At 41.0% G+C, this 26860-nt stretch overlaps 1 protein-coding gene and 1 long non-coding RNA gene across 4 annotated transcripts in view; one reads left to right on the top strand and one right to left on the bottom strand.

Moving 5' to 3' along the window:
* Positions 1-22516, bottom strand: part of LOC142383662 (chemokine-like protein TAFA-5) — a 114727-nt gene extending 92211 nt beyond the window's left edge. For all 3 annotated transcript variants that reach the window (XM_075469298.1, XM_075469296.1, XM_075469297.1), the window contains exon 1: positions 21809-22516. In XM_075469298.1, the coding sequence (XP_075325413.1) occupies positions 21809-21899 (91 nt within the window). In that variant the 5' untranslated portion in view covers positions 21900-22516. The remainder of the gene's footprint in view (positions 1-21808) is intronic.
* Positions 11569-12891, top strand: LOC142384590 (uncharacterized). The gene is made up of 3 exons (XR_012770078.1): positions 11569-11809; positions 12057-12231; positions 12411-12891. It is a non-coding gene; the product is annotated as an uncharacterized LOC142384590 (long non-coding RNA).
* Positions 22517-26860: the final 4344 nt, after the last annotated feature.

The following is a 26860-nucleotide window of genomic DNA, read 5'->3' as shown; positions in this document are numbered from 1 at the left end:
AAAAGTAGGGCGGTTGGTGGCGTAGTGGTTTAAGCAGCCGCCCCATGTACAGAGGCTACAGTCCTCGCTGCAGCTGGCCCCGGTTCAACTCCCGCACCGAGCAGCCCTGTGCTGCAAGTCTTTCCCCTCTCTCTGCCCCCTGCTTCCTGTCTCTCTCAAACTGTCCTAACATTAAAGGCATAAAAAGCCCCAAAAAATAAATAAAAATGTTCCTAAAAGTAAAGAGATGGTTCTGGACCCAAAATCAGTAAGGGATCATAGTCCTGTGCTCACCTCAGTGAGGTCCATTCATATAAATACCTTGAGGTTCACATCAACGGCACCTTCAGTTGGAAGGTTCATGTTGACAGTCTGTGTTCTCGTTTACAGCAAAGACTGTACGTTTTACAGACTCATAGTGTATGTTATAGATAGGGTGACCAGATTCCAATTCACCAGATGTGGGTCCAACACTGTTTGTGTGGGACAATGTGGGATACCAATGCTTCGAGGTAGTCTAAAATAACTTAAAAAAATTAAACATCTCTATTCTACCCCTAAGCTTGTAACATTACTATGCTTTGGCATCTGGTTGATTCAGTAGCACAAAACAGACTGCAAATAAAAACTTAACATATATATCTTGATATATAAATATATAAATGCAACTTTCCCAAGTGCTCTCACGTAAGAAAACATAGTAAGCCTTGAGCTTTCTTACTATTTCACAGTGCCTCTTATTAACACACCTGACTGTGTACAATTTAACAGAATAGACAGGACTACAATTGTTCTTTCAATTATAGTGCTTTGATAAGGGTATGGCTTTCCTGTATTTTATCTAACTTTACCAGACTTGCCTTGCACTGGTTTCACCCAGGGGTAGATAGTTTCTCAGTCTTTGTTGTAGCTGCATTTTCTTTTCTTAGTTGTACGAGTCATGCTTTCCTCTGTTTCCGACCATATCATGGGCTGCATGCCGGTGCCGTTCTGACCTGATTTGCATTGTTTTTTTGTTGGCGGGTGCACCCTTAACCTGAGTCCGCGTTCCCATTTGATTGACATGATCAAAAAGCCCGCCCCGCTCCCTGATGACAGCCGTCACTGCTTTCTCCACACGGCCATTTGATAAATGCCAGATTATAAAACACGCATTTCAAAACTGGAGTATAACTGTCAATAACAATGCGGGGCAACGTCTCAATTTGCGAGATGTGTGAAAATTAGTTTTAAAAAAATGCGTGACTGTCCCACACAAAGCGGGACATGTGGTCACCCTAGTTATGGACAACAAAATCATGTTTTTATTTTACCAGTTTGTTCCAGAGAGTATAATCAGATAAGGGATGGCAGCATGGTATGGAAACCTGACTGTAATTGTAAAAACTAAACTAGCCCATCTTGTTAATGCAGCAATGAAGGTGAACTGAATTCCAGCTCCTTCAGTCAATATATGAGAAGTGTGTTGATGAGCAATCTCAGACAATAGTGACCAATCTATCACATATCATCAACACAGAATTTGCGCTTCTGCCCTCCGCCAGACGGTTAAGATTCCCCTACTGCTAATTGATCTACTTCAAAAATTGATTTGTGCCTTCCTCCATCAGACTTTTGAACAGTGCCATTTGAGATCATAAAACCGTATAATGTTGTATGTTGGTGGTGGGATGTGTGTATGTACAATATGTATTATGTGAAATGGTTTTATTTATTTCATGAAACATAGAGCGTGTGCTATGTACTGTCTATTTGTGAAGCACAGCACTTTGAGTCCAAGAAATTTCCTCAAGGGGAAAATAAAATATATCTTGATTTTTTTTATTTTTTTTTATTATGACCATAAACGTTTATCTATTTTTTTTTCCTAGATGTCGCGTTTAAAAAAAAAAAAAAAAAAAATCTACTGAGTTGTCTGGGATTTGGTCAACATACAAATAGCTTATTGAAATGGAAAATGTCTGTTTACCTAGTTGATCATCTTATGCTGTTTATCTACCCCTCTCTCACTGTCCTCTTCAGTTGTCACTGTGATGACTGAACCTCTCCATGGACAAGATAATTGTAACTTTGATTCATCAGGTCTTTCTATTGGTTTTCCATTACATCTACTGCAAAAGCTGAGCTTTTCCAGTCATCAAGGGCTTTTGGATTTTATACCTTACATAACACAATAATGAACAAGGACAAGGCCATTTCTTGACTTTGTACAAAGCAGCTGTTTTATTCTACAACAGTTTATTTGAAATTCATTTGAATTTGATTTTTTGGAAGATGTGACCGCTTTGGGAAAGCAAAGCTCTCTTATGTTACAACCACAGTTTTTCTACCCAATTGAGCTCTGTAATTTTACTAGACCTTGATTATTTTCTCGTTTGCCCATTCTGTGGTAGATTTCCTGTTGTACTCGGGATCACATCCTGTTGCATGACCCAATTTCAAGCAAACTTTAGCTGTCAGATAGATGGCCTCACATTTGTCCTCCAACATGTCTGTCATCTGTCTTACCCTGAAAGATGACTCATAATTCTGTTCTGTAAAGTACTGCCCCTACAAGTGGAAAGAGGGAAATACACCTCATAAACATTTTCACATTGAAGCTACCCTCATTGCAACTCTATCATTTAAAACGCCACAAAGTCTACATAAGACTACATTTTAACCCTTTACACACAGGTGCTCTCATGACAAATAGGGGTTGCACATTCTTTGAATCTTTATGATGTTCTGTATTTTACAGTTTGTATGATATATATGTGATTTGTGGAGCATGCACATACGCCACATGTACACGTTTCGGAGCGAGGAAAAGTCTTGACTTTGAAACACTTTAGCATATAGTACAGATCATGGCTGACTCAATAACTGCAAGATGCCTAAATCTGTCCACCACTGTGCTTGACAGTTGGTGCGATGTGATTGTGCCGATATGCTGTGTTTGGTTTTTGCAAAAAACACCTTGGATTATGAGCAGATATCTCTGCTCTTTGTCTGATCTGTCTGAAGAACAATGGGCTTCATGCGACAACCGTTCGTCCGAACAGATTTGTTCTTTAGTCGTGTGTATGAGTGATTTTAGAGAATTTGCGCATTCACCGAATTTTTTTGTATTTAAAGTTTTCTTTCAGGGACCTGTCATAGGAGTTTCATAAAATAGTCCGCTGTTATTCAAATCAAGTTTGCTTGACTAATGGATTGTGTTACACTATTCTGTTTGACTTAAATTATGCATGGTTAATGTATTTAACAAGGTCAATGGGAAGTGTAACCAGCGGCTGACTTGCTACTTTTGGATGCCTTAGCGCGTCAGGCTCTTAGAAGAGAGCGTGTGTTCCGAGACCGTTTAGATATCCTTGGTTAGACAGACAAATGGCTGACATCGCGATTTAGATTGCCAAGGACTGTGCTGCTGCAAATATGCAGCTTGCTAGAGCCACAACTCCAGAGAGAAACAATTCCACCACACTTCCGGGTCCTCACCACCCTTGGATTTTTGGCCACGATAACCTTTCAGAAGGAGATTGGAAACAGATCGGGTGTGTCCCAGTCCTCGGTGAGTCGTGCGCTCCCCTTGGTCATCAAAGCTCTCATCAGTTTATTACCCATGGTACATCAAATTTCCATACACGTGCTGTCGAACAACTACAAATTAAGAGAGACTTTCATGCCATGGCTGGACTGCCAAACATAATCGGAGCAATAGACTGCACACATATACGCATCAAAGTAGCCGTGCTGTTGTGGAGCATACTGAGCTGAAGGCCAGGTGGATGTGTCTCGATACAGCGGGGGGCAGACTGCTCTATAGCCCAGAGAAGGCATGCCAGATCTGCACAATATTGCCATGAACGAGGGTCTCCTACTACCTGAACCAGACCAGAAGGTGTAATGCCAGAAGACCCCCCTCATGGACCACCCCATCAAAGTGCCATCATGATGAGGCAACAACTGATTGCACGGCTTTAGTTGCAGTCATCGAGCGGCTGGCCATGGTGAGACGTTTTTTGCTTTTTTTAAGCCATTTTCATATCAAACCATTTCTGGTATGTTAAAATAAATAAAGTATTTTTCTATTCTATTCTATAAATGTTAATCAGTCTCAAAGTGCTACTTCATGAGTTCTCGTTTGAATTGACCGAAATTACGTAAAGAAGCATCCAACAACGACTTGTTCAATTTATATACATATATGTACTATTTATCAAAAGAAACCAAAAACATGAACCTTAAAGACAAACAGGAGAAATACGTTGATTATGGATGATTGTATAGGGAACACTTAGTGATTTGGGAAGGGCAATAGAATGGAGAAATGTACCGGTATTACTAAAATTGTCTAAATTTTAGTTACTATTTACAGTTAAAGGCTAACACCTTTATAATCATTTTAACAGTGAATTCTCTTGACACCACCGTTCGTCTGGAAAGGAAAAGAGGGCAAACCTTACTTTGGTTGACACTTAGCCCAGTTAGTCAGCACCAGGGTGATGGCCAACGGTGTCCAAGTGGATTTCTCTCGGTTCCGGCGTCTATGGGGCCTTTCTTGGTTGTGGATGACTTTCCGTGGACTTTCAAGTTGCCTGGGAAGGTCGCTCTTCTCCAACTTGTTGCCAAGGAAGGAGATGGAATTGGCTGGTATCGAGACTTCACCGTCAAGAATGAACAAATGTCCACCTGAGATGTTGGGAGCTGGCTTGTTTGGTCCAATAACCGGCTCTGATGAGGTGAACTTAAATTCACAGTTATTAACAAAAGGTTGACTACAGACCTGTTGCCCTGACATCCCACATCATGAAGGTCCTGGAGAGACTCCTGTTGACCCACCTGTGTAAGCAAACCAGCACATATCAGGACCCCCTGCAGTTTGCTTATCGCCATGGAGTTGGAGTTGAAGACGCTATCATACACCTGCTTCAACACACCTGCTTCAACAAACCCACTGTCATCTGGACAAAGCAGGCAGCACTGTGAGGATCATGTTCTTTGATTTCTCCAGTGCATTTAACACAATTCAGCCTGATCTGCTTCGTCTTAAACTCCAGAAGACTCAGGTGGAGGCCTCAACAATCACCTGGATTAATGACTACCTGACAAACAGACCACAGTTTGTCAGACTGAAGAATTGTGTGTCTAACCAGGTGATCAGCAGCACAGGAGCACCACAGGGGACTGTACTCTCACCATTCCTTTTCACTCTGTACACTTCAGACTTCCAGTACAAGTCAGACTCCTGTCATCTACAGAAATATTCAGATGACTATGCAGTTGTCGGGTGTATCAGAGATGGACAAGAAGCTGAGTACAGAGAGCTGGTGGACCGCTTTGTGGCATGGTGTGGGAACAATCATCTCATCTTTAATGTTAACAAAACAAAGGAGATGATTGTAGATTTCAGGAGAAACAGGGTCAGATCAAACCCTGTTTCCATCATGGGAGAAGAAGTGGAGGTGGTTGAGGAATATAAATACCTTGGTGTTCATCTGGACAACAGACTGGACTGGAGACACAACAGTGAAGCCATCTACAAGAAAGGACAGAGCAGACTGTACTTCTTGAGGAAGCTAAGGTCCTTCAAGGTTTGCAACAAGATGTTGCAGATCTTCTACAAGTCTGTTGTTGAGAGCGTCATTTCCTCTTGCGTCATCTGTTGGGGCAGCAGCATCAGAACCAGGGACCTAAAAAGACTCAACAACCTGATAAGGAAGGCTGGTTCTGTTCTGGGGACGACTGTGGAACCTCTGGAGACAATAATGCAAAGAAGGATTTTGCATAAAATCAAGAGAATTATGGACAACCCTGAACATCCTCTCCATGAGACTGTTATCGGAAAACAGAGTCTCTTCAGTCAAAGGCTTTTTCAGTTTGGATGCAAAACGGACCGCTACAGGAAATCTTTCCTACCCACAGCCATCAGCATCTATAATAACTCCTTGATTTAATTGAGTTACATCAACATTTAATTTCCCTCTGGGATAAATAAAGTATTTTTGAAATGTATTGAATTGACAAGCTTATGCTGGCATTCTTTGTAAGAAAAAATCTAACTATATAATAACGTATGCAGCAGCAGAGGTTAAGATGTGCGACAAAAAAACAAACATGGAGACGAGATAACGATGGACCAACGAAAAACACAAAAACGTATATATCTTTCTATTACTTCATTCTGTTTCTTTCTTTTCTTGGATCTTTTTCTTTTTCCTCATCTCTCTATTCTTTCGTCTTTATTTCTGACTTCCATGCTAATTTCCTGATCCTCTGACTTTTCTCTTACTCTTAGTTTTCCATCTTCTTCTATTACCTATTGTCTTATCATTATAACATTTCTTCTCGCGAGTCTCTTGATTTTGATTTGCGGAAGAGGGGCATGATGCAGGGTTACGCTCCACTTTCAGCCAATGATATGCCTGAAACCGTTATGGCGTTCGCCTGGGTATACAAGATCTTATTCTAGTGTTAAGAGTTTGATAAAACAAAGAAAACTCAATTTCCCCCCTTTTGTCTTAACACACATTTGACTAGAGGATTCTGAGAACACCACAACTTGTTAAGATATGAAGGTTAAAGAGATGACATAAACTTATGGTATAAAGAACGTCAAATAGACAACGTAACATAACATGGTTACCGATTGTGAATCGGTACGCTTTCGTGGTAATGGAAACACTGAAATAAGCGAACCGTTCCGAACCGACCCGTACCGGATGTCTCTTCCTTGGTGTGGACATCCCCCATCTGGTCTTCACACAAACATTGCCACACAGCAATGTTGCTGAGCCTCCCAAAGGTTAAGTTTTGTATTAAATCCACACTTGAGTTCACTAAAGTTTTCATTTAATTTTGGTGATAAAAGTGTGTGTTTACTAAAGTGGAAAATATAATTTTGTCTTTTTTATGCTTGAGTTCAAAGTGAATATTTGCAGCCACAATTATTAGGTCATAATTGTGGATGTTTCCCATAAAAACACACGGTGCCATCATACACTGTCAAAGACGCACATCTACAAATGTAGTGAATTGTCCTGCCTGATTTATCTGCAGTGACAGTGAAAATGAAATCTTCTGATGTTTTATGTTTGGATGCTTGGATTGGATTTAAAATTCATGGTTTTGTTTCTGTCATTCTCTGTGTTGGGTATACATATACAACTACTTGTCATCATTATATATTGTTTTCAATTGTTGTATTACCACTGGTGATTGAGTTTCTGCTGTCTTGGTCAGGAACTCTGGCATGAGATAATAGGCGCATTCCCACTGTAGGAACCTTTGGCAGTTCCTATAACCTTTTCAGGAACAGGGCCGTTTTTTCCCGCATTCGGACATACAGGAACTCGGGACCATCGCCCTCAGTTCCTATAACCATTTTAGCTCCTTCTCCGAGGCTGGGTCTTATCTGGGTTCTATAGGAACACATCTGACATAGGTGTTTGGTGGTTGGTAGCTACGCCCCTTATCATGTTGTCACGGCTGAAATGTTAACTCATACGACACGGACACAACCTGCGCCTGTTTAATAAGTTAAACTTACACGTTGTCTCCTTTGTCTGCAGCGCTCTCCTTCCTTCACGAAACGAAGAAGTATGGCCTGCACTCGATCCTGACTCTCTCTGTGTGCTCTTCCAGCCTCGATGTTAGATGCCCGATGTGATCGTCCATGATTAATATTACCATCATGCAGACAATGAACACGGTGGCCTCCCCACTCTCCATATTAGCTTCATGGTGGTGACTTTTCGCGGGTTTTGTTTTGTTTTGTTTTGTTGTTGAGTGTGGCGCTAAAGTAACACGTCACTGTTGCGTCGCATCAGTCTCTATCAAGGTCCCGACTCATGTGCGAATGGAAACTGAAACAGTTCCCCTGGGGAAGGGCAGTTATTTGAACGAAATTCCAGGTGGACCGTTCTTAGAACGGCTCTGTCCGAATGCGACTATTATCAGGCTGGTACTATCCATATTAAATGAAAAAGGCAGAAACAACAAAAATAAATTTTAATGAACTGTAAGCTGGTGGCATGAGATACATCATCCTTACACATAGAAAGAAATTTCACTAATCTTGAAATCATGCATAAATAGAACAGCAGATTAGGTCAGAATAATTTATTATTGTCTCATATCACTGTGTTGTAAGACTTGTGGGTTCACACAAGTGTACTTTCCACTATTGAATCACACTGTCACACCTGCATGTGACCTTTTAAAAGGACCAGTTTACCAAAATTACTAAAACCTCTGGTGGTAGATTGTCTTTCAAGCAATGGGTTAAGGAAAAATGACTGAAAATGACTTAAAAGTTGTCATTGTCACTTCAACTGAGTGATATTCAATTTGCCATGGGGTTTAGTTAAAATTAATAAAGAAATAGCTTTACTTTGGCTCTAAAGTAGTTGCTTCTTGCCACAATAAAATGGCCAATATGATAATAACAAAAATCTATCCAATGCAACAATAATGCACAGTATGCTGTAAATGCATTTATAAAATATACCATTGGTAAGGACAGTCTGAACTGTCATGCATCAAGGTTTTCAGCAAATTGTACTCCAGCAGATCTTCTTCGGAATCTGAACACACTGACAATAAAGCTGATTCTGATTTGCAAAAAGCATGTCATGAACTGAACTGTTGGACAAGTGGAAATGTGATGGTGTCAGTAAATCATGAGGATTATTTTTCTGGGTAGCATGAACTAAAGATTTTTTTTCCCATTTTAGTGTTGAATCATAACAATTAACAAATGTAATATTTGGTCCAATTGACTTTGACACACAAAATGAAAGAAATTCATCCTAAATCATTGATCAGCTCCATGCGAAACATAACTATCTAAAACCTTGTTAAGAGAACAGATAGATGAAACTAGAGAAAAAGAGGAAAAAACCTAATTGGGTGACTTTTTGGCACAGCATGTGTGATTAAATTGGTATATGTACTCCAAACTGTCCTCCTCAATTTACACTTTTTAGCTTATTTATGTAATTTTTCTCCTGGAGGGCATCTCACTAAGAGATAAATTCAACATCACAAAAACCTCTGATAATGAGCTGTACACAAACCAGTCCTGACACCCAAAGTGCATCTCACAGTATAATTAGAGGAGCAGAGGAGGGAAGAAGACAGTGTTTGTTTGATTTAGTTCCTGTCCCCTTTGAACTTTAAGCTGTGTGGATCTTCCACTTTGATCACTGAGCGGCTTTACATTGATTTTGTTTACAATGGTCGAAACTCACAATGATGCTCTGATATTTATCATTATTAAATGGTATCTTAAGTGTACTTGCACTTTTTATTTCTAAAGGTACTTTTTGTAAAAATGTTTAAAGTTGTTTTTAGTTTGAGACATGGAAAGCTTGAATAATTATCTCTGCTTTCTAGCCACTTGACCCAGATGTCCAAAAGTTTGCATTTTTAACGCACTTCCTTTTTCAGACTAGAACTGGGAGATACAAATATTACTTGTGACCACAACTGCAGGTCTGTGCCTGACCTATTCTTAATTGGATTGCATTTTGTCACATCATTTTCAGTTTATTTGGTTAAATATTTCTTATATTGCTATATATCGAGGCAAAAGAAGTATTTCCCAATTTGTCTATCTTGTCACAGAGCAAAAAATGTTTTACAATCACAGGGCTAGACCTGCTACCTAAAAAAAAAAAAGCCTTCGCGAACATATTGTCACGCCCATGGGATTCCTCCCCATGTTTTTAGTTTGGTGTTTTGTGTTAATCATGTCTTAGTTTAGTCTTAGTCTTAGTCCATGTTTAGTTTTTAGTTTTGCCATGTTTTAGTTTTCCCTCATGCCTTAGTTTTCTAGTCCAGGTCCGATATTTAGTTTAGCCATGTTTTCCCCATAGTTTCTGTTGCTTTGCCATCACCTTCATTCACTTCACCTGTTTTTCCCCTCAGCTGCACTCACTCACCTATCACTCACTCAGTATTTAGTTTCCAGGTTTCCTCATTGTTTTTGCGAGATCCTACCCGTCAACATCCCTCATGCCATGCCACGACCCCACGTCCAAGTTAAGTGTTTTTTTCCCATGTAATGTCAAGTCTTTTGTTTTGTTTTGTATTTATTCCACAGTTTAGGTTTTTGATATCCGGCTCAGCTGCGCTTTGCTTTTTCCTTTGTTTTTGTGAATAAATCAAGTTTTCTTTTTCAAAAAGTCCGCATCCGTGTCCTACCTCACCACCCCCAACCTGACACATATGTTCTTATATCAAGCAGTGGAACTCTTAAAGGTAGGGTAGGAGATCCTGGATTTTGAGTCCAGCGAAGCTGCATTTTGAAAATACACAGGTAAAAAGTCCCAACCCTTTTCTTCACTTTTCCCCCGAAGGCACGCCTCTAGAGTACATGAACGAGCACGAAGGTGCACGAGCGCTGTTCTGACAGCAAGCATCGATCGTTGCCGTATTTAGTATTTAGTTTATGCTAACTATACGTTTAATAATGCTAGGTGCTAGCCAAGCTGGCTCTAGTTTAGCTTCCTGCCAAGCTTCTGGACGTTCACGCAGTGTTGCCAAAAAAAAAATCACAAGAAGTCGCTATTGGCTCTCTGAAAAGTCGCTAAAAAGTCGCTAGATTGCGTCATGACGTCATAAGTGACGTAACCACGCCCATATTATATATTTTCGCTCCTACCCGAGCCGAAATCAGCCGGCCTGAAGCTGATTTCAGCTTTAAACTCTGTAAACTTTAGCAACATTTGAAACTTTTCAGGCAAGAAAGTAGTCGTTTAGATCCCCAACATGTTAAAAACCTGCCAAAATACCGGCTATTTACAATTTTGTTCCGACGAATTCGGCGCTACTAAAGCTAGCCGCAGTGAGCAACGCACTTCCGGTTATTTTGACAAAAATAAAAGACCCGTTGCCTTTTATCATAGGGAAAGCCATTACGATAAAAAAGGTGCTTTTGTTTTGAAAACAGGAAGTTAACCTACCCTCGTTGTAGCTAGCTTGAAACTGCTGTTTTGACAGGAAATGACGGTATGCCGGGTTGCCGCCGTCCTGCAGTGCTTCTGTCTCGGCTTGTATTGTGTCGCGGGGCAACTGATTTGTCACTCACAAAACAAGTTAAATTGTCGCTAGATTCAGCCAGATTGAGCCCGAAAGTCGCTAAGTCGCTAGATTATTTTTTTTTGTCGCCAGAGATGGCCAAAAGTCGCTAAATCTAGCGACAAAGTCGCTAAATTGGCAACACTGCGTTCACGGAGCAGGGTACGCGCACAGGGAGAAGGAGGGGGAGGGAGGAGCAGATTGCAGTTTGATAGACGGCATCAGTATCCAATCATTGTGAACGGTCCGTTCACAATGATTGGATACTGTTTTTCCTAGATTGTACGTTCTAGAGGCCACTAAAACTTTTCATATTTGTGTCAAAACTTTTAATTAATTGGTTGCAATGGGGGTGTGAAGAGTATTTCAAGCAATATGTAAAAAAATGTTCCAGAAAAAGATCCCCTACCCCGCCTTTAAGTCTCATCCACAGCTACAGCACTATATTGAGCTCCTGCGGATGATGTCATATACGCTGGTCACGTGACGAGAAACGATGAGCGTAGCCATTTTGGCAGTCATAGTAATCGCGGGAAGGATCAAAACACGCCAGTGGGAAGGATGGTAGATAACTGTTGTGCACCAGGTTGCAGAAATAGGCGAGGTAAGAAGAAAGGGTTATCGTTTTATCGCATTCCAAAAGAAGTGGAGAGGAGGGAAAAGTGGATCAGCGCGATTAAAAGAGCCAGGAGCCGTCAGAACAAGTCTGAAAGATGGGACCCCCCGGCCGTTGGATTTCGCTTATGCAGTGATCACTTCATATCAGGTGGGTGAAGGAATACAGACTACAGTACAATGCTACAAAAACTTTCTTGCCAGTTTCATGTTACCGAAGTACCTACTTGAATTACAGCACCCAGTTGTTGTTATAGCTAAGTGACGGACACTGTGATGTCCCGTTTTAACTCAACAAGTGTAGCTCTGGCGCAGCCTAGTAACCTGTTAGCAAGTCAGCGTGTAGCAAGCTAACGGTAAACAAACCCTGTGTTGAAATATTCCTTTTTATTTTGTAGGGAGAAAGAGTGATAACCCGTTGAGTCCGGATTTTATTCCATCCATTTTTGACTACCTTCCATCTCCGGAGAAGAGGAGACGAATAACGAGACTGGAGGTTTTCAACAGAAGGCAGAAGGCAAAATTACACAAAATAGAGCAGGCAAAGCTATCCGCAGAAGCCATCTGTCAAAGGTGGGTAGATCAAACTCCTGTCTGATTTAAATAGTTAACTTTTAGTTAACTCATTTAATGAAGGCTAATATCATATGATTTCCATTAAACATGTCAAACTGTAAATATGTAAACATGTCAAACTGCCATCAGTATTGTATGCATGAAAGCTTCTTTTGCTGCTTCTGTGTTTTCATCAGGACATCAACTGATTGTCCCCCGAACAAGGCAGCAACAGAAGACCAAACCACAGAGCCTTTGAAGGAGCCCCCCATCACAGATCCTTTGGAAGACTCAGGCGATGAAGATCCTGTCCAGCCTGATCCTGCAACACCACCATGCACCTCTGAAACCTGTCGTAACCACATCCAGTGTCTTGAGCTAGAATGCCAAGCTCTAAGGACTGAAAATATGTTGTTAAGGGACAAAATAAATAGGAAGACCCTGACAGAGATTAGTTTGCAGAATGATGATAAAAAGGTGAATAACCTCACCGGGTTACCAACCTATACATGTCTTATGGCCATTTTTCAATATTTGGCTCCATTTCTCAAACTTAAATCATCGCTAACATGTTTTCAACAATACATGTTGACTTTGATGAAGCTTCGAATTAACTTAAAGGATAAGACCGGTTTTTTGACATTGGGCCCTTGATTTCACATTATAACATGATGTTCTACTCACCCCTGCTTGTTGTTGAACATTTGGAGCTGTTCCGAAGATTTTCGCGAGGCGTCTGGCTGCTCTCTTGAGATATTCGGCCATGAAACGGTTTCCTATGGGCAAGCTTATACAGGCACAAACTATGCTGTTTATAATTTATTAATTACTGTACACTAGCACTGATAACGTGGAGGTGCGTCGCTTACTTAAAAAAATCCGGGTTACTAATTTTAAATTTTAGCCGAATGAATAAATAGGCAGCAGGTCTGTGGGCTGTCTGTGGCAGTAGCACGACGATGACGTCAGTAACACCCACTTTACGACAAAAAAATCAAAATTACAGTAACCCGGATTTTTTTAAGTAAGCGACGCACCTCCACGTTATCAGTGCTAGTGTACAGTAATTAATAAATTATAAACAGCATAGTTTGTGCCTGTATAAGCTTGCCCATAGGAAACCGTTTCATGGCCGAATATCTCAAGAGAGCAGCCAGACACCCCGCGAATATCGTCGGAACAGCTCCAAATAACCAACAACAAGCAGGGGTGAGTAGAACATCATGTTATAATGTGAAATCAAGGGCCCAATGTAAAAAAAACGGTCTTATCCTTTAACATTTGACTTTTTAGGTTTTTATTTTGGTATCGACCCAACTACTGTCTCCAGGCACTTCAAACATTGTGTGAATTTGATTTATTGTAGACTGGTGCCAAGTCTAGTGGTGTGGCCTGAAAGAGAATCTTTAAGAACATCCCTTCCATACGTATTTAGAAATGGTGACTACGAAAAGACTGTTTGTATCATTGATTGTTTTGAAATTTTCTAGAGAAACCAAGTAGATTGCAACCCAGTGCACAGTGTTACTCAAGATACAAATCACATCACACCATGAAATATTTAATTGGCATTTGCCCTCAAGGTTCAATTAGTTTCATTTCTACTGGATGGGGAGGTCGCACCAGTGATAAGTTCATTAGAGAACACCGTAATTTTTTACCTAATATTCTCCCAGGGGATGTTGTTTTAGCAGACCGGGGGTTTCTGGTGAAAGAGTCTGTTGAAAGGTGTCAGGCTGAATTAAAAATTCCAGCATTTACTCGTGGAAAAACACAGTTAGATCCTGTTGACATAGAGAATACAAGATCTCTAGCCTCTTTGAGGATTCACATCGAAAGAGTCATAGGAGTACTCCGTCAGAAGTATACTATCTTACAAAGCACTGTGCCAATAACTTTCACAGACATAGAAAAAGAAAATGATGTTACTTATCTTGATAAAATTGTGAGTGTATGTTGTGGACTAACAAATGTACCAGATTCTGTGGTGCCCTTTGAGTGATGAATTTGTGTCAACAGAAAATAAACCTTTTTGATTTGCTTCTAACTTTTGTTGTGACTATTTTTCTCACTCACTAGATTTGAGTGACCTATCCATGTTTTAAGAGCAGTACAGATACTGCTACAGACACAGAAGACAATAACATTGGCTTAACAGTTAAATACTTTACAATAAAATATCAGTTCATTAACATTCACACATTTAGTAGTAGTAGTAGCGGTTTATTGTCACTATATAAATACAATGACAAGTTGTTTGGAAGCAACCCTCAGATGCCCACAAAAGTACAGATATATTAACAGTATGACTAATGTGATAAAAATATATAGAGAAAAATATAAAATATACAATCAAGTGATGGCTTTCAGTTACAGGTGCAGGATTCAAGTATTCACTGAACAGGTAGTACAGTACAGGTAGATTAACACAGTATTGGATGCGCACAGTACACACACACACACCTTTCGTAAGTAAGACTAAGTAATTAAATTTTTTTTTTTTTGGGCATTGATTAGTTTCCTACAGCTAGGACACACCCACTGTTTCGGTACCCTTTTCATCTGAAGGCAGGTTTGGTGGAACCTCTTCACGGCACAGAACCCTGAAGCGCAGACAAGCATGTTTCCTGCCGCAGGTGCACGGCAGTAGCACCACTGTTGCTGGGGATCAGTGCTTGCAGTTACTCGTTTTGGTGCAGAAAACCATTTGCCTAACAGCATATGTTTAATCTTTGTAATTTTGTAGTATGAAGCCAAATTTCACTTGAATTAAAATGACACGTATACTCGCTCGGTAGGAAATCTTGAACGCTGGCGCCGGTCGTCATGTTTACTGCCAAAATGGCGGCTGAAAACCAAAAGTCACGTGACCGCAGGAGCTCAATACTAGGGTTGTCACGATACCAGACATTTAGTAGTCGATACCAATACCAGGGAAATTCCACGATTCTCAATACCCACTTCAATACCACGGTAAAAAACAAAACAATAAATTCCATGTACTTCAACATACTCATTTATTAAAAACATTTGAAAATTACAAAAAACAGTGGCACTGGCTGTAGCCTTCAAGTAATGAATAAAAAGAATACACTATTAACATTACAAAAAAAGAACAGTGGCATGTAGCCTTCAAGTATTAAATAAAAATAAACCACTATGAACATTTGATCCATTTGAATTGGGATCAGGAAATATCAGGACCCCGACAGTGGGAGATTCTATGACTAAATTATCTGCTTAGTGCCTATCGCGCATGTGCACTGTAGCTTTAGCTTACACATGTGATCTGAGCAACTTTAGTCCTTGCAATGTAAGCAGATACATTATTTGATCTATTTCAAAACCGGATAACTTGCGTTGTCACAGAGACACAAGGAATACTTTCTGAAAGGGTACGATCTGCTGTTTATTTTGATATACAGGGCATTGTGTAGTGACGGGGACTTCGCAACTTATTCAGCCGTACTTTGCAAAGACATAACTTTGTTCTCTTTGTTTGTTGTCTTCATAACGTGATTATTTCGGTATGAACAGATGCTCTTTGCAAAGCTCTGTTTCCGCTGTTTCTTGTGATATGCGTTTCATATCTACGCGATGGGGAGTTCATTCAACGGAGAACAATGGGTGTGAATTTGCCCACAAAGTGAATGTTAACATGACTTGAAACTCACTCACCTTGAATTCTGTGAATATATCTGGATGTCTGTCTTTGAGGTGCTTCGCTAAATTGGAAGTGTTACCTCCTTTCAGCTGAAAATCGTCCGAATCTATTATTAATCCCTGATCATCCGCCTCAAACGCAAAGTACTTCCAGACACGACTCTTACTATTTTTCTTTTTCAACGAATCGAGGCGGAGCTGTCGCTGCAGTTGCCATCTCCCGTGTTCCTTTGGCATTTAACGGCACACTAGAACACTTGTAAGTGTATATGGTTCCCACATTACGTCCGGAGGAATTTCATCCCCGGCACCAACGGTACTGTAGAAAAACGAGTACTGTCATGTTTTAGAATGGTGGCATCGACTTGGTACCAAAGTACCGGTTCACGTTACATCCCTACTATACACAAAAATGTCCTCTACCTGTTCTACCATACAATTTTGTTGTCTTTATATCTACAATGCAGCCAAGCTACCACTAATGCCAACAATGTTGTGTCTGTCAATATCTGTGTTTCAGCCATGTTGCAAGAAAAAAAAGAGGCATAGACAGTGTACACTGCAAGGTAATAAAAAGCATACTGCCCGCTTCCTATGAGGCTGCAGCCCAGGATGCTCAGGCCTAAAAATTCAACTGCATGTTTTTAACGTCAGTCACATCTGTCTGTATATATGCTACCATGAAATGCTGCCACAATAGCAAGAGCTCGTGAATATGTTTAAAGGAGGAAAGTAGGCGTGCAAGGTGTGTTTTCAAAGACTGAAGTCAGTTTGCCTTGCAGTGTCCAACAGATTATGAACCTGGAAGGACAGTGGTGAACCATCATCTTACAGGAATGAAAAAATGTTGCTGGAAGAAAATCCTGACCAATAGTGATTGGAGATCACTAAAACATTTGGATAAATAAAAGAAGATTAACAGAAGGTGTTAATGGTAAATTCAATGTCTTTGTTAGAGCTGCTTGAGAAACCCCCACAAGCTTTTCTATCTGCACATCAATTGCTTTTTTAACCATTTGCCTCTTAATTACCATTGAGATGCCACATCCTGCTCCAAGTGTGAGACATCAGGGGTGTCGTGAGGTGATGGCCAAAAGGCACCCAAAGATCAAAGCCCTTTCCTTGCCTCCTGAGGGGCGTTTCGTCAGGTATAAATGTTTAGATCTCCCTTTGATGAGACTCACTACAGGAGATCCAGCACCTGACAGGATGGTGTTCAGACAACAACCTTGTCCTGAACACCATCAAGACCAAGGAGGTCATTGTGGACTTCAGGAAATCCAGGAAGACAGAACACACCCCTCTCCTCATTCATGGGGCGGAGGTGGAGCGGGTGGACAACATCAAGTTCCTGGGCATCCACATCACATTTGACCTCACTTGGTCCATGCACATATCCCATCTGGTGAAGAAGGCCCAACAAAGGCTCTTCTTCCTGAGGAAGCTGAAGAGGAATGGACTCTCCCCTCAGCTTCTGACAAACTTTTACAGAGCCACAACAGAGAGCATCCTCTGTCTCAGTGCAACAGTGTGGTATGGGAGCTGCACTGCACAGGACAGGAAGGACTTGGCCCGTGTGGTCAAGACATTACAGGGGATTGTGGGGAGTCCTCTCCCACACCTGGACTCAATATACGACGGCCGGGTCCAAAGGAGGGCCAGTCGTATAGCCACAGACCCCACCCACCCAGGACATGAACTATTTGTGCCTGTTCCATCCAGAAAGAGGTACAGGTGTATCAAAACCTACACCAACAGACTGAGACACAGCTTCTTCCCCAGAGCTGTAAAATCCATCACCCCATACCCCCACACATCCACCCCTCCACCCCCACCCTTAAACTGATTATTATAAACCTCTGCAGACAGACTCGCACTGCACTTTTATTTGACTTATTTGACTTACTTATGCTGCAATATGTACAATACAGTCATACAATAACCAGATTGCACTGTAACTTTTTACTTTTTTACTTTAACTTTTACTATTTTTATTCTCTTGTATATTATTTAGATATCTTTTTATAATTTTTGTGTATCCAAAGCCAAGAGCTCCTGAAGTAAATTTAATTATGCCTGCATAGTGACAATAAAGATTCTTGATTCTTGTTCTCGGTCTTTCTTCACCGCGCTGAAGGTGTTGACTGACCTTTTTCACTGCAGAGAAAATAAAACTTGTCGGCCAGTGACGCTAACTGAAATAAAAGCTTCAGATGAAATGCTGCACCCATCATGCCTAGTGCCACCTGTAGAAGTCTGCAGGGGCAGCGTCAGGATCTGAGTTTGCTTCAGTTGGTCAGGTCTAAATGTAGCAATGATATGTACCCAAAATGAGGTCAGCTGACTTCCTGAATACACTGAATGATACGATTTTTCCAATTATAGATTTTTTTCATCCTTGATGGTGTTAAAATTGGCTTTGTTCTTAGACATTATGAATGAAATAGTCTCTCTACTTTTCCACGATGACCCAAAGTGATCCAGGCATAGTGAGACAAAACAATTAGCCCTTGAAAGCAGGTGCAAGATTCACACACACACACATTGTTTGGCTGATCCAGAGAATATGACGAAGCATGTTGAACCTACTCATGTCCAATCATACTCGGTTGAGTGTGAGTCCAACCTATGTGCAATAATGAGGCTATAAATACAAATGATACCCGGAAATCGAGGCTCAGTCTGACAAATTTCCTGCGGGAGCTCTGTTCCACTGAGCCCAGCGCTGATATGCTTGACGTGTGACTACCAATAAACACTTTATTTAACTTGAGATTCCTCCAGCTTGCTCTTGAGCTTTCAATGAAAGAATCGAGCTAACAATTGGATAGGTATATTCCAAGATGACAATACCAAGATTGATCAAGCTCAAATTGTGAAAGAACACTTCAGGGAGCATGAGAAGTCTTTACAAAGCAGTCTGTCTCATCATCAACACAAGATCTTGGAAAATAATGATTACAACTCAAAAAATTTTGAGATGCGGAAGCTTACTGAAACAATGCAACAGCAAACGAGTGCAGATCAAAGCTCAAGGTGGTCCTCCAAAATATTATAGTGTGACTTCTTTTTTTCTTTTTGGCCATGCAGTATATTTCATGTTATAGCTTTTTAAAGATCATTCTCACATTCTGCAGTAGACATCTGTTGTAATCTTGAAGTGGAACAGGTAATATCAATTTGTAAATTAGCCTGTGCTGACTGTGATGCTCATAGCTGCTACAGCTATAGACCTAAGTATCATACTTCCAGGAATTACAACTCAAATGGTTCTGCTTGTAGTGTTTTATGAGAGAAAAAGAGGAAAACTTGCCTAAATGTTTCAAATCTGCTAAATAAAATTTCAAGATGTAATTACTTATTATTCTTCATACAACTGTACTAAGGTCATTGCAGTGGAAGAGTTCCATGCTTTTGCTGAAAAAATGCTCCAATGTACAGTGCACAGTGAAAATGAGTACACCCCTGTTGAAAAGTAACATTTTGAACAATATTTTAATACACACACAAGTTATTCCCAAAACGTGCATAGAGTAAGTTTAATACAACATCTGTTCAGCTTACAACAGAAAAGAAAGGTCAATAATATAACTTAAATGACATATTTGTCCATTTTTGTGAAATTATGCTGGTGCAAAAGTGAGTACACCCCTATGTTAAACTCCCTGAGAATGGGCCGTGTTGGCCCGAAATGTCATGAAATGAAAAGGCATTAAAAGGGAGGTCATCGTTGTGCGTTTCATCCTTGCCTTACATTGAAATTTTACATTTTGAGTCTGCACCAGGCTAAAAGAGACGTGTGTGAGATTTGACTGAAATCCTATGGAGAGTATCATGATCTGCTTCAGTAGTCACAGTACATGTTGACAAGCATGTTTCTTTTGGTGAAATTCAGCTTCCTACTGTTGATGGCATCCATACAGCCCCAAACCATGTCACTCCCACTACTATGCTTGACTTTAAGCATGGGGCACTTTTCTTTGTACAAATCACTTTTTACCACCACACAGGCTTGACACCATCTAAAGCAAATTTGTTCATCTTGGTGTCATCAGATCACAGGACATGGTTCCAGCAATCCATATCCTTAGTTTGTTTGTCTCTGATGAGACAATGATAAACAAATTTGCTTTCGATGGTGTCAAGCATGTGTGGTGGTAAAAAGTGATTTTTACAAAGAAAAGTGCCCCATGCTTAAAGTCAAGCATAGTAGTGGGAGTGACATGGTTTGGGGCTGTATGGATGCCATCAACAGTAGGAAGCTGAATTTCACCAAAAGAAACATGCTTGTCAACATGTACTGTGACTACTGAAGCAGATCATGATACTCTCCATAGGATTTCAGTCAAATCTCACACACGTCTCTTTTAGCCTGGTGCAGACTCAAAATGTAAAATTTCAATGTAAGGCAAGGATGAAACGCACAACGATGACCTCCCTTTTAATGCCTTTTCATTTCATGACATTTCGGGCCAACACGGCCCATTCTCAGGGAGTTTAACATAGGGGTGTACTCACTTTTGCACCAGCATAATTTCACAAAAATGGACAAATATGTCATTTAAGTTATATTATTGACCTTTCTTTTCTGTTGTAAGCTGAACAGATGTTGTATTAAACTTACTCTATGCACGTTTTGGGAATAACTTGTGTGTGTATTAAAATATTGTTCAAAATGTTACTTTTCAACAGGGGTGTACTCATTTTCACTGTGCACTGTAACTTCAATCCTGGGAACAATAAATACTGTGTTGAACACAAACAGGATGATATCTTATCATCTTTCTAATCTTCTCTGGATTTTCTCAGATGGACTGTGTAAGAATTCTGTCAAGACACAGCGATTGAACTCAAATTGAGCCCATCAAGTGAAATCAAATCAGAAAAATCCAAGGACCAAGCCTTGGTCAAACTAATTTTTCTTTCTCTTTATCTATATTTCAGTTTATTTAAATTCCTCCGTCACTGTGATAGATTAGTGATCTGTGCAGGGTCTACCCTGCCTCTGGCACGAAGGCAGCTGGGACAGGCTCCAGTGCCCCTGCAACCAGGAACAGGAAGAAGTAGGTATAGAAAATGGACTGATGGATCATTTCTTCAGCTGGCCTGATTATGAGCATTTATTTCATTTGTACATTCTGTTGAAGAAACAGTTTTCTGCTCTTCCATTTCCTCTGGACCATCATTTCTCTATGTCTCTGACTTTTTGTGACCTTTTTTTATTGTAACCTACTTCTTTTTGTTATCAGTTTGTGTATGTGTGTGTGTGTGTGTGTGTGTGTGTGATTGTATTTCATTGAGGTTTCCCACGTAGTATTTGGTACATTTGACAATTTTCCTCTGAATGTGAACTGTATAGTGTCTGATATTTAATAGAATAAATATAAGATTACTGCTGAAAGCGATCTTTGCAGCTCTATGTTTCAGTTCAGTCATTTCAATTTTTTTTTTTTTTTTTTTTTGCTTTTATATTTTAAATAAACTGAATAAATAATTGCCGATCAAATTCTAAATCTGAGCAACATCCTACACAGAATTAGTGCTTTCTACTATAGGCATTTGTGTTTAGTCACATTATATTCTTTCTTTCTTTTCTTAGCCCGCCTCCTGGTCACGTCTTCCATCGCCACACAGCATAACTGATGCCGCTTCCCCTGTCCTTCATCTCCCACCTTTCATCAACAAATCTCCTCTGCCGAACGCGCGCGTGAGTTCCCATGATTGGTGCGCAGACACACAAGACTGAGTGCACACGGGTTTAATCCCTGTCCCAGTTTTACTGTGATCTCAATAAAAAAATATATAAAAAAATTTCAAGTCAATCACGCGCTTCTTCTCTGACCACTTATTAACACTTATTTGACCCTAGTAGTCATATAAACACACACAACACGTACACACAGCATCACGCACACTGTGTGCAGACCAGTACCTTCTCTCAGTAACTGGTTGCGGAGGAGCAGGAGGAGCAGGAGGCAGATGGCTGCGGCAGTCAGAGCCCAGGCCAGTCGGAGGAGCTGCATCAGGGAGAGACGCGAGCGGCGAGCTAAAAAGTCCAAATAAAAATGATCCGCTGCCAGGTGCGTTCTCACGATGACACACTCATTTCGACCCGACCCTGAGAAGGACGGACGCGAGAGACAAGTTTCATCTTTGGCATATGTTACCCTACCACACACGTGCCAAAAGTGGGTGACAAATCCAGAGTGGAGAAGTTTTTTCTTTCTTTTTTAAAGAAGCAGAGGGTTTTTTTCTTCGCCCACGCCAGGCTCTGTGGCTCCCAGGGTCCGAACAGCACAAACAACGCGCGTTACGGTGCGCAGGTGCGGCCGGCTGCGGGTGCAGATGGTCCCTTCCACAGCAGCACGTTCATTTAAGTAGCACATTTGCTCCAAAGTACAAGTTCTCCAAATTCCCGCCTTTAACTTACAGTTCTCTGCACTTTCGATTTACCAGGAGTCTCGGTCCGCTCGACTGTTTAAATCCACCAGATATGAAGGAAACGAGTCCGACTGGTATTGGTGCCAAGGGCATGTTCCACTTTCCCCCACTGGGTCTGCCGTCCTGGTCAGTGGCCAGTTGCCCACTCATAGAGTGAGGGATATTCTGCTGCTGTTCGTGGTAAAGGTCTGAGGGTCCGCTGTTATTGGCAGATCGATCTCTCTCTCTCTCTCTCTCTCTCTCTCTCTCTCTCTCTCTCTCTCTCTCTCTCTCTCTCTCTCTCTCTCTCTCTCTCTCTCTCTCTCTCTCTCTCTCTCTCTCTCTCTCTCTCTCTCTGCGCGTGTGCTGTGCGAGTGGGAGGAGTCGGAGCGTGTGTGAGTGAGTGCTGAAAGTTTGGTCGCTGCACCAGAACTTCTGTCCCTTTTCTATCTTTTATCTTTACATGTAGTTTGTTAGTCTATTGTTGTTTGGAGTGTGTTGAAGTGTACGCGCAAGGCGTCTGCTTCCTTTTGGAGGTATGGCTCCGCGAAGTACACACGGGGCGCGTTTTTGCTTTCTTACAAGGAAGCATGGTAGAGTAGAAAAGTTTCTGGAGAGGAGTCATGACTTTGGGCACTAGAGTGGTACTTTGTTCATTGATTCACCCTCTTCAGTGGAGGAGGTCAGTTTAGCTGTGGGTGGTGAGACAGTGCAGTGGTCTTGTTCCTTGCATCTTTTGATTTAGTCAATGAAGTGGTAGAGTCGGGGGTAGTGGTTGAGGAGTTTTTTTTCCCCGTTTTACCTTTGGCGACTCCTTCGAGAAGCATGTAGTTTCGTTCCGAAGGTTCACTTATATAGTTTTGAAAAACAAGGAAGAAATTGACCTTTCCCTGACTGTTAAGGTGGATGATTTCAATTACACGATTTATGTAACTACAATGACCATGAAGTGCTTTGGTTGTGGACAGCTGGGGCACCTGGCGCGTAATTGTCCAGACAAGGCAAAACCAGATAATGCAAATCCGAAAGAGGGTACCTCCAGTGAGCAATCTCAGGAAACACCCAATACTGGTAATGATGAGGCACCTGTGAGTGGGGAGGGTGAAGGTGCGGATGATGGCAATGGAGAGGCACCTATGAGTGGGGAGGGTGAAGGTGCGGATGATGGCAATGGAGAGGCAGAGATGGCCCCTCCGCCCGAGACACCAGAAAATGGTGGCTCAGTGGATATCAATCCTGAATCTGAAACGCCCGCAGCTGCGCCGCGTAATTTCAGCGATTTAATGGAGAAAATCTTTAACGACGTTATTGGGGACGAGAATGCTTCTATGGAACCTGAAAATGTTTTTAAAATGCCGACAAAGAAAAGGGCTTACCCAGGCTCTAAAGGAAAATCTAAGAAAAAGAATCCTAATACTCCAGTTGAAGGGTATGACGCTGAGAGTGAGAGCGATTATGCGTCAGACTGTAGTGTTACCTACAGTCTACCTACGAGCGTTTTTTCTCAACAGTGTTACACTGTTGGGGATATAAAAGCCTTTCTGAGTAAAACGAAACACGCCAGGAACGTTATGATTGATCATTATTTCCCAGATGTGGAGCAATTCGTTGCAAAAACAGCTTTATTTAGGTCAGAAGGAGGTTTTACTGATAGGGAGGGTTTTCGTTTAAAAAAAATACTTGGCAAGTTACGCGAAATGGAGGCTTTCAGTCAACCATGATTCTTCCTCTGTTATGATCATTATGTATGTTAAGCTCTTCTTTTTATATTTCCTTATGTGTGAAGTTCTAATTGCTTCCTTAAATTTAAACGGAGCAAGGGAACGAAATAAGAGAGCAATTGTGTTAGAAACTTTTAAACAAAAGAGAATTGATGTGGCCTTTGTCCAAGAAACTCACACGGATATAAGGAATGGTGATGACTGGGCAAGTGAATTTCCTGGTATAACAGTTTTAAGTCATAATACATCAAGTAGTGGGGGTGTTGGCATTTTGTTTGGCCCTAATTTTATTCCATGCTCTTATGACTTTGATGAAATTATTAAAGGCAGGCTTTTAAAAGTAAGGGCCGCATTTGAATGCAAAACATTTGTGTTTGTTTGTGTTTATGCACCAACCAATGCCATAGAGCGCATGCTCTTTCTTCAAACCTTGAAGGATGTCCTTAAAACTTGTGATGTTGAAGATGTTTTGCTTGTTGGGGGAGATTTTAATTGCACAGAGAATGGCTTGGATCGTAATCACATGGAGCCTCACATGCCTTCTCGTAGAAAATTAATTGAAGTTTTGAAGTTGCACAATCTTGTAGATGTTTGGAGAAATTTCCATTTAAATCAAAGGCAGTATACCTGGGTACATGCTTTTAATAATACGCTGTCCTTGGCAAGGTTAGATAGATTTTATGGGTTTAAACACCAGTTTAATTTCTTTAGGAGTTGCAACATTGTACCAGTGGGGTTTTCTGACCACTGTATGGTAACATGCAATATATTTATAAGTACTTGCAAACCAAAGAGTGCGTACTGGCATTTTAATACCAGTCTATTGCAGGACAATAATTTTAGAGATGTTTTTAAATTTTTTTGGGATCAGTTTAAAACTACAAAGACTGCTTTTAAGTCAATACAGCAGTGGTGGGATTTTGCTAAGGTCCAAATAAAATGATTGTCTCAACAGTATAGCTTCAATGTCACGAGGGACATCTCAAATCGTATGTCCACCTTAGAGAATGAGATTCTGAATCTTCAAGGGGACACAACTGCCAATGTAATGGAGAAATTGAAAACTAAAAAGAACTTACTGGCAGAGTTATTAGGAGTTAAGGCTCAAGGAGCTCTGGTCAGGTCACGTTTTCAGTCTATTGAACTCATGGATGCACCTACCAAATTCTTTTTTAATTTGGAAAAGAAAAATGGCCAAAAGAAGTTGATGCAGTCTTTGCAGTCAGACGATGGCACCCTTTTGTATTCCCACACTGACATTCGTAGGAGAGCACGGGCTTTTTTTGAGGATCTCTATATGAGTGAGATCTCTTATGAGCAGGCTCCTGAGAATGTGTTTCTGATGTCCAGATGTCCAGCTCGGCAAATACAATCCTCGGAGGGGTGATAACCCTGGAGGAAGTGTTCATAGCCCTCCAAAGCATGGAGAGTGGAAAGGCTCCGGGGATCGATGGTCTACCGGTTGCATTCTACAAAGTTTTCTGGCCTGAGGTAGGCACGGATTTGCTGGAGGTGCTGAGTGACAGCTTAGCCAATGAGTGGCTGCCACAGAGTTGCCGTAGAGCTGTGGTGACACTGTTGCCGAAAAAGGGGGATCTGAATGACATAAGGTCATGGAGACCTGTCTCTGTCCTATGTGTGGAATATAAAGTACTCTCAAAAGTTCTGGCCACTAGACTTAGCAAAGTTGTAGGAGTAGTCATCCATCCTGATCAGACCTACTGTGTGCCTGGTAGGTTGATTTACAATAATATTTGTTTTATTAGAGACATTGTGGATGTTGGAAGGCGTCTAAATTTAGATTTTGGCCTTGTCTCATTAGACAACCAGAAAGCATTTGACAGAGTTGAGCACAATTACTTATGGAACGTCTTGACTGCATTTGGTTTTAATTCTGAATTTATAAATTACATGAAAGTCCTGTATCGTGACATTGAAAGCATGCTAAAGGTTAATGGTGACTTGTGTGCCCCGTTTAAAGTGTTCAGCGGTATTAGACAAGGATGTCCCTTGTCCGGGATGCTATATTCCTTGGGTATTGAGCCACTTCTGCTTAAGTTAAGAAATGAGGTTGAAGGTGTAATGCTTCCAAACTGTACTTTTAAGTTTAAATTATCAGCTTATGCTGATGATGTGGCTATTCTTGTTAAAAGCCAGAGGGATGTGGATGCCATGTTGCGTTTACTTAATGATTTTAAAAGGCTGTCCTCTAATAATGTAAATTGGGGAAAGAGTGTGGCTTTGTTGATGGGGGATTGGAAGAATGGATCACCCAGATTACCTGAAGACTTACATTGGTGCAGAGATGGTTTTAAATACCTGGGGGTTTTTATTGGGAATGATGAGTTTATGCAGAAAAACTTTGAAGGTGTGCTTGAGAAAGTGAGGGGCCGTCTTAGTAGATGGGAATTTTTAATGAATAAATTGTCTTATAGAGGCAGAGTGCTTATAATAAACAACCTGGTAGCATCATCCCTCTGGCACCGGCTGGCCTGCATAGACCCTCCTGTCAATGTACTCTCAAAAATTCAGTCTGTTCTGGTTAATTTCTTTTGGGACAGCCTACACTGGGTGCCACAGAGTGTTTTGTTTTTACCCAGAGAAGAAGGGGGACATGGTTTGGTTCACCTACAGAGTAGGACGGCCGCCTTTCGTCTACAGAGACTACTTTGTGGGACAGTAAGTAGCAGCTGGGAAGCTGTTGCTTGCGCCATTCTTCGCACGTTTGAAGGGCTGGGTCTAGACAAGACTCTTTTCTGGATGGACCCTAAACACCTGAACTTGAACAAGTTTCCCATTTTTTATCGGAATCTTTTTAAAGTATGGAGTCTTTTCAGGATTGG

The sequence above is a fragment of the Odontesthes bonariensis genome, chromosome 7, assembly GCF_027942865.1.
Source record: "Odontesthes bonariensis isolate fOdoBon6 chromosome 7, fOdoBon6.hap1, whole genome shotgun sequence".
NCBI lineage: Eukaryota > Metazoa > Chordata > Actinopteri > Atheriniformes > Atherinopsidae > Odontesthes > Odontesthes bonariensis.
This window is presented reverse-complemented; position numbering and strand designations above follow the sequence as displayed.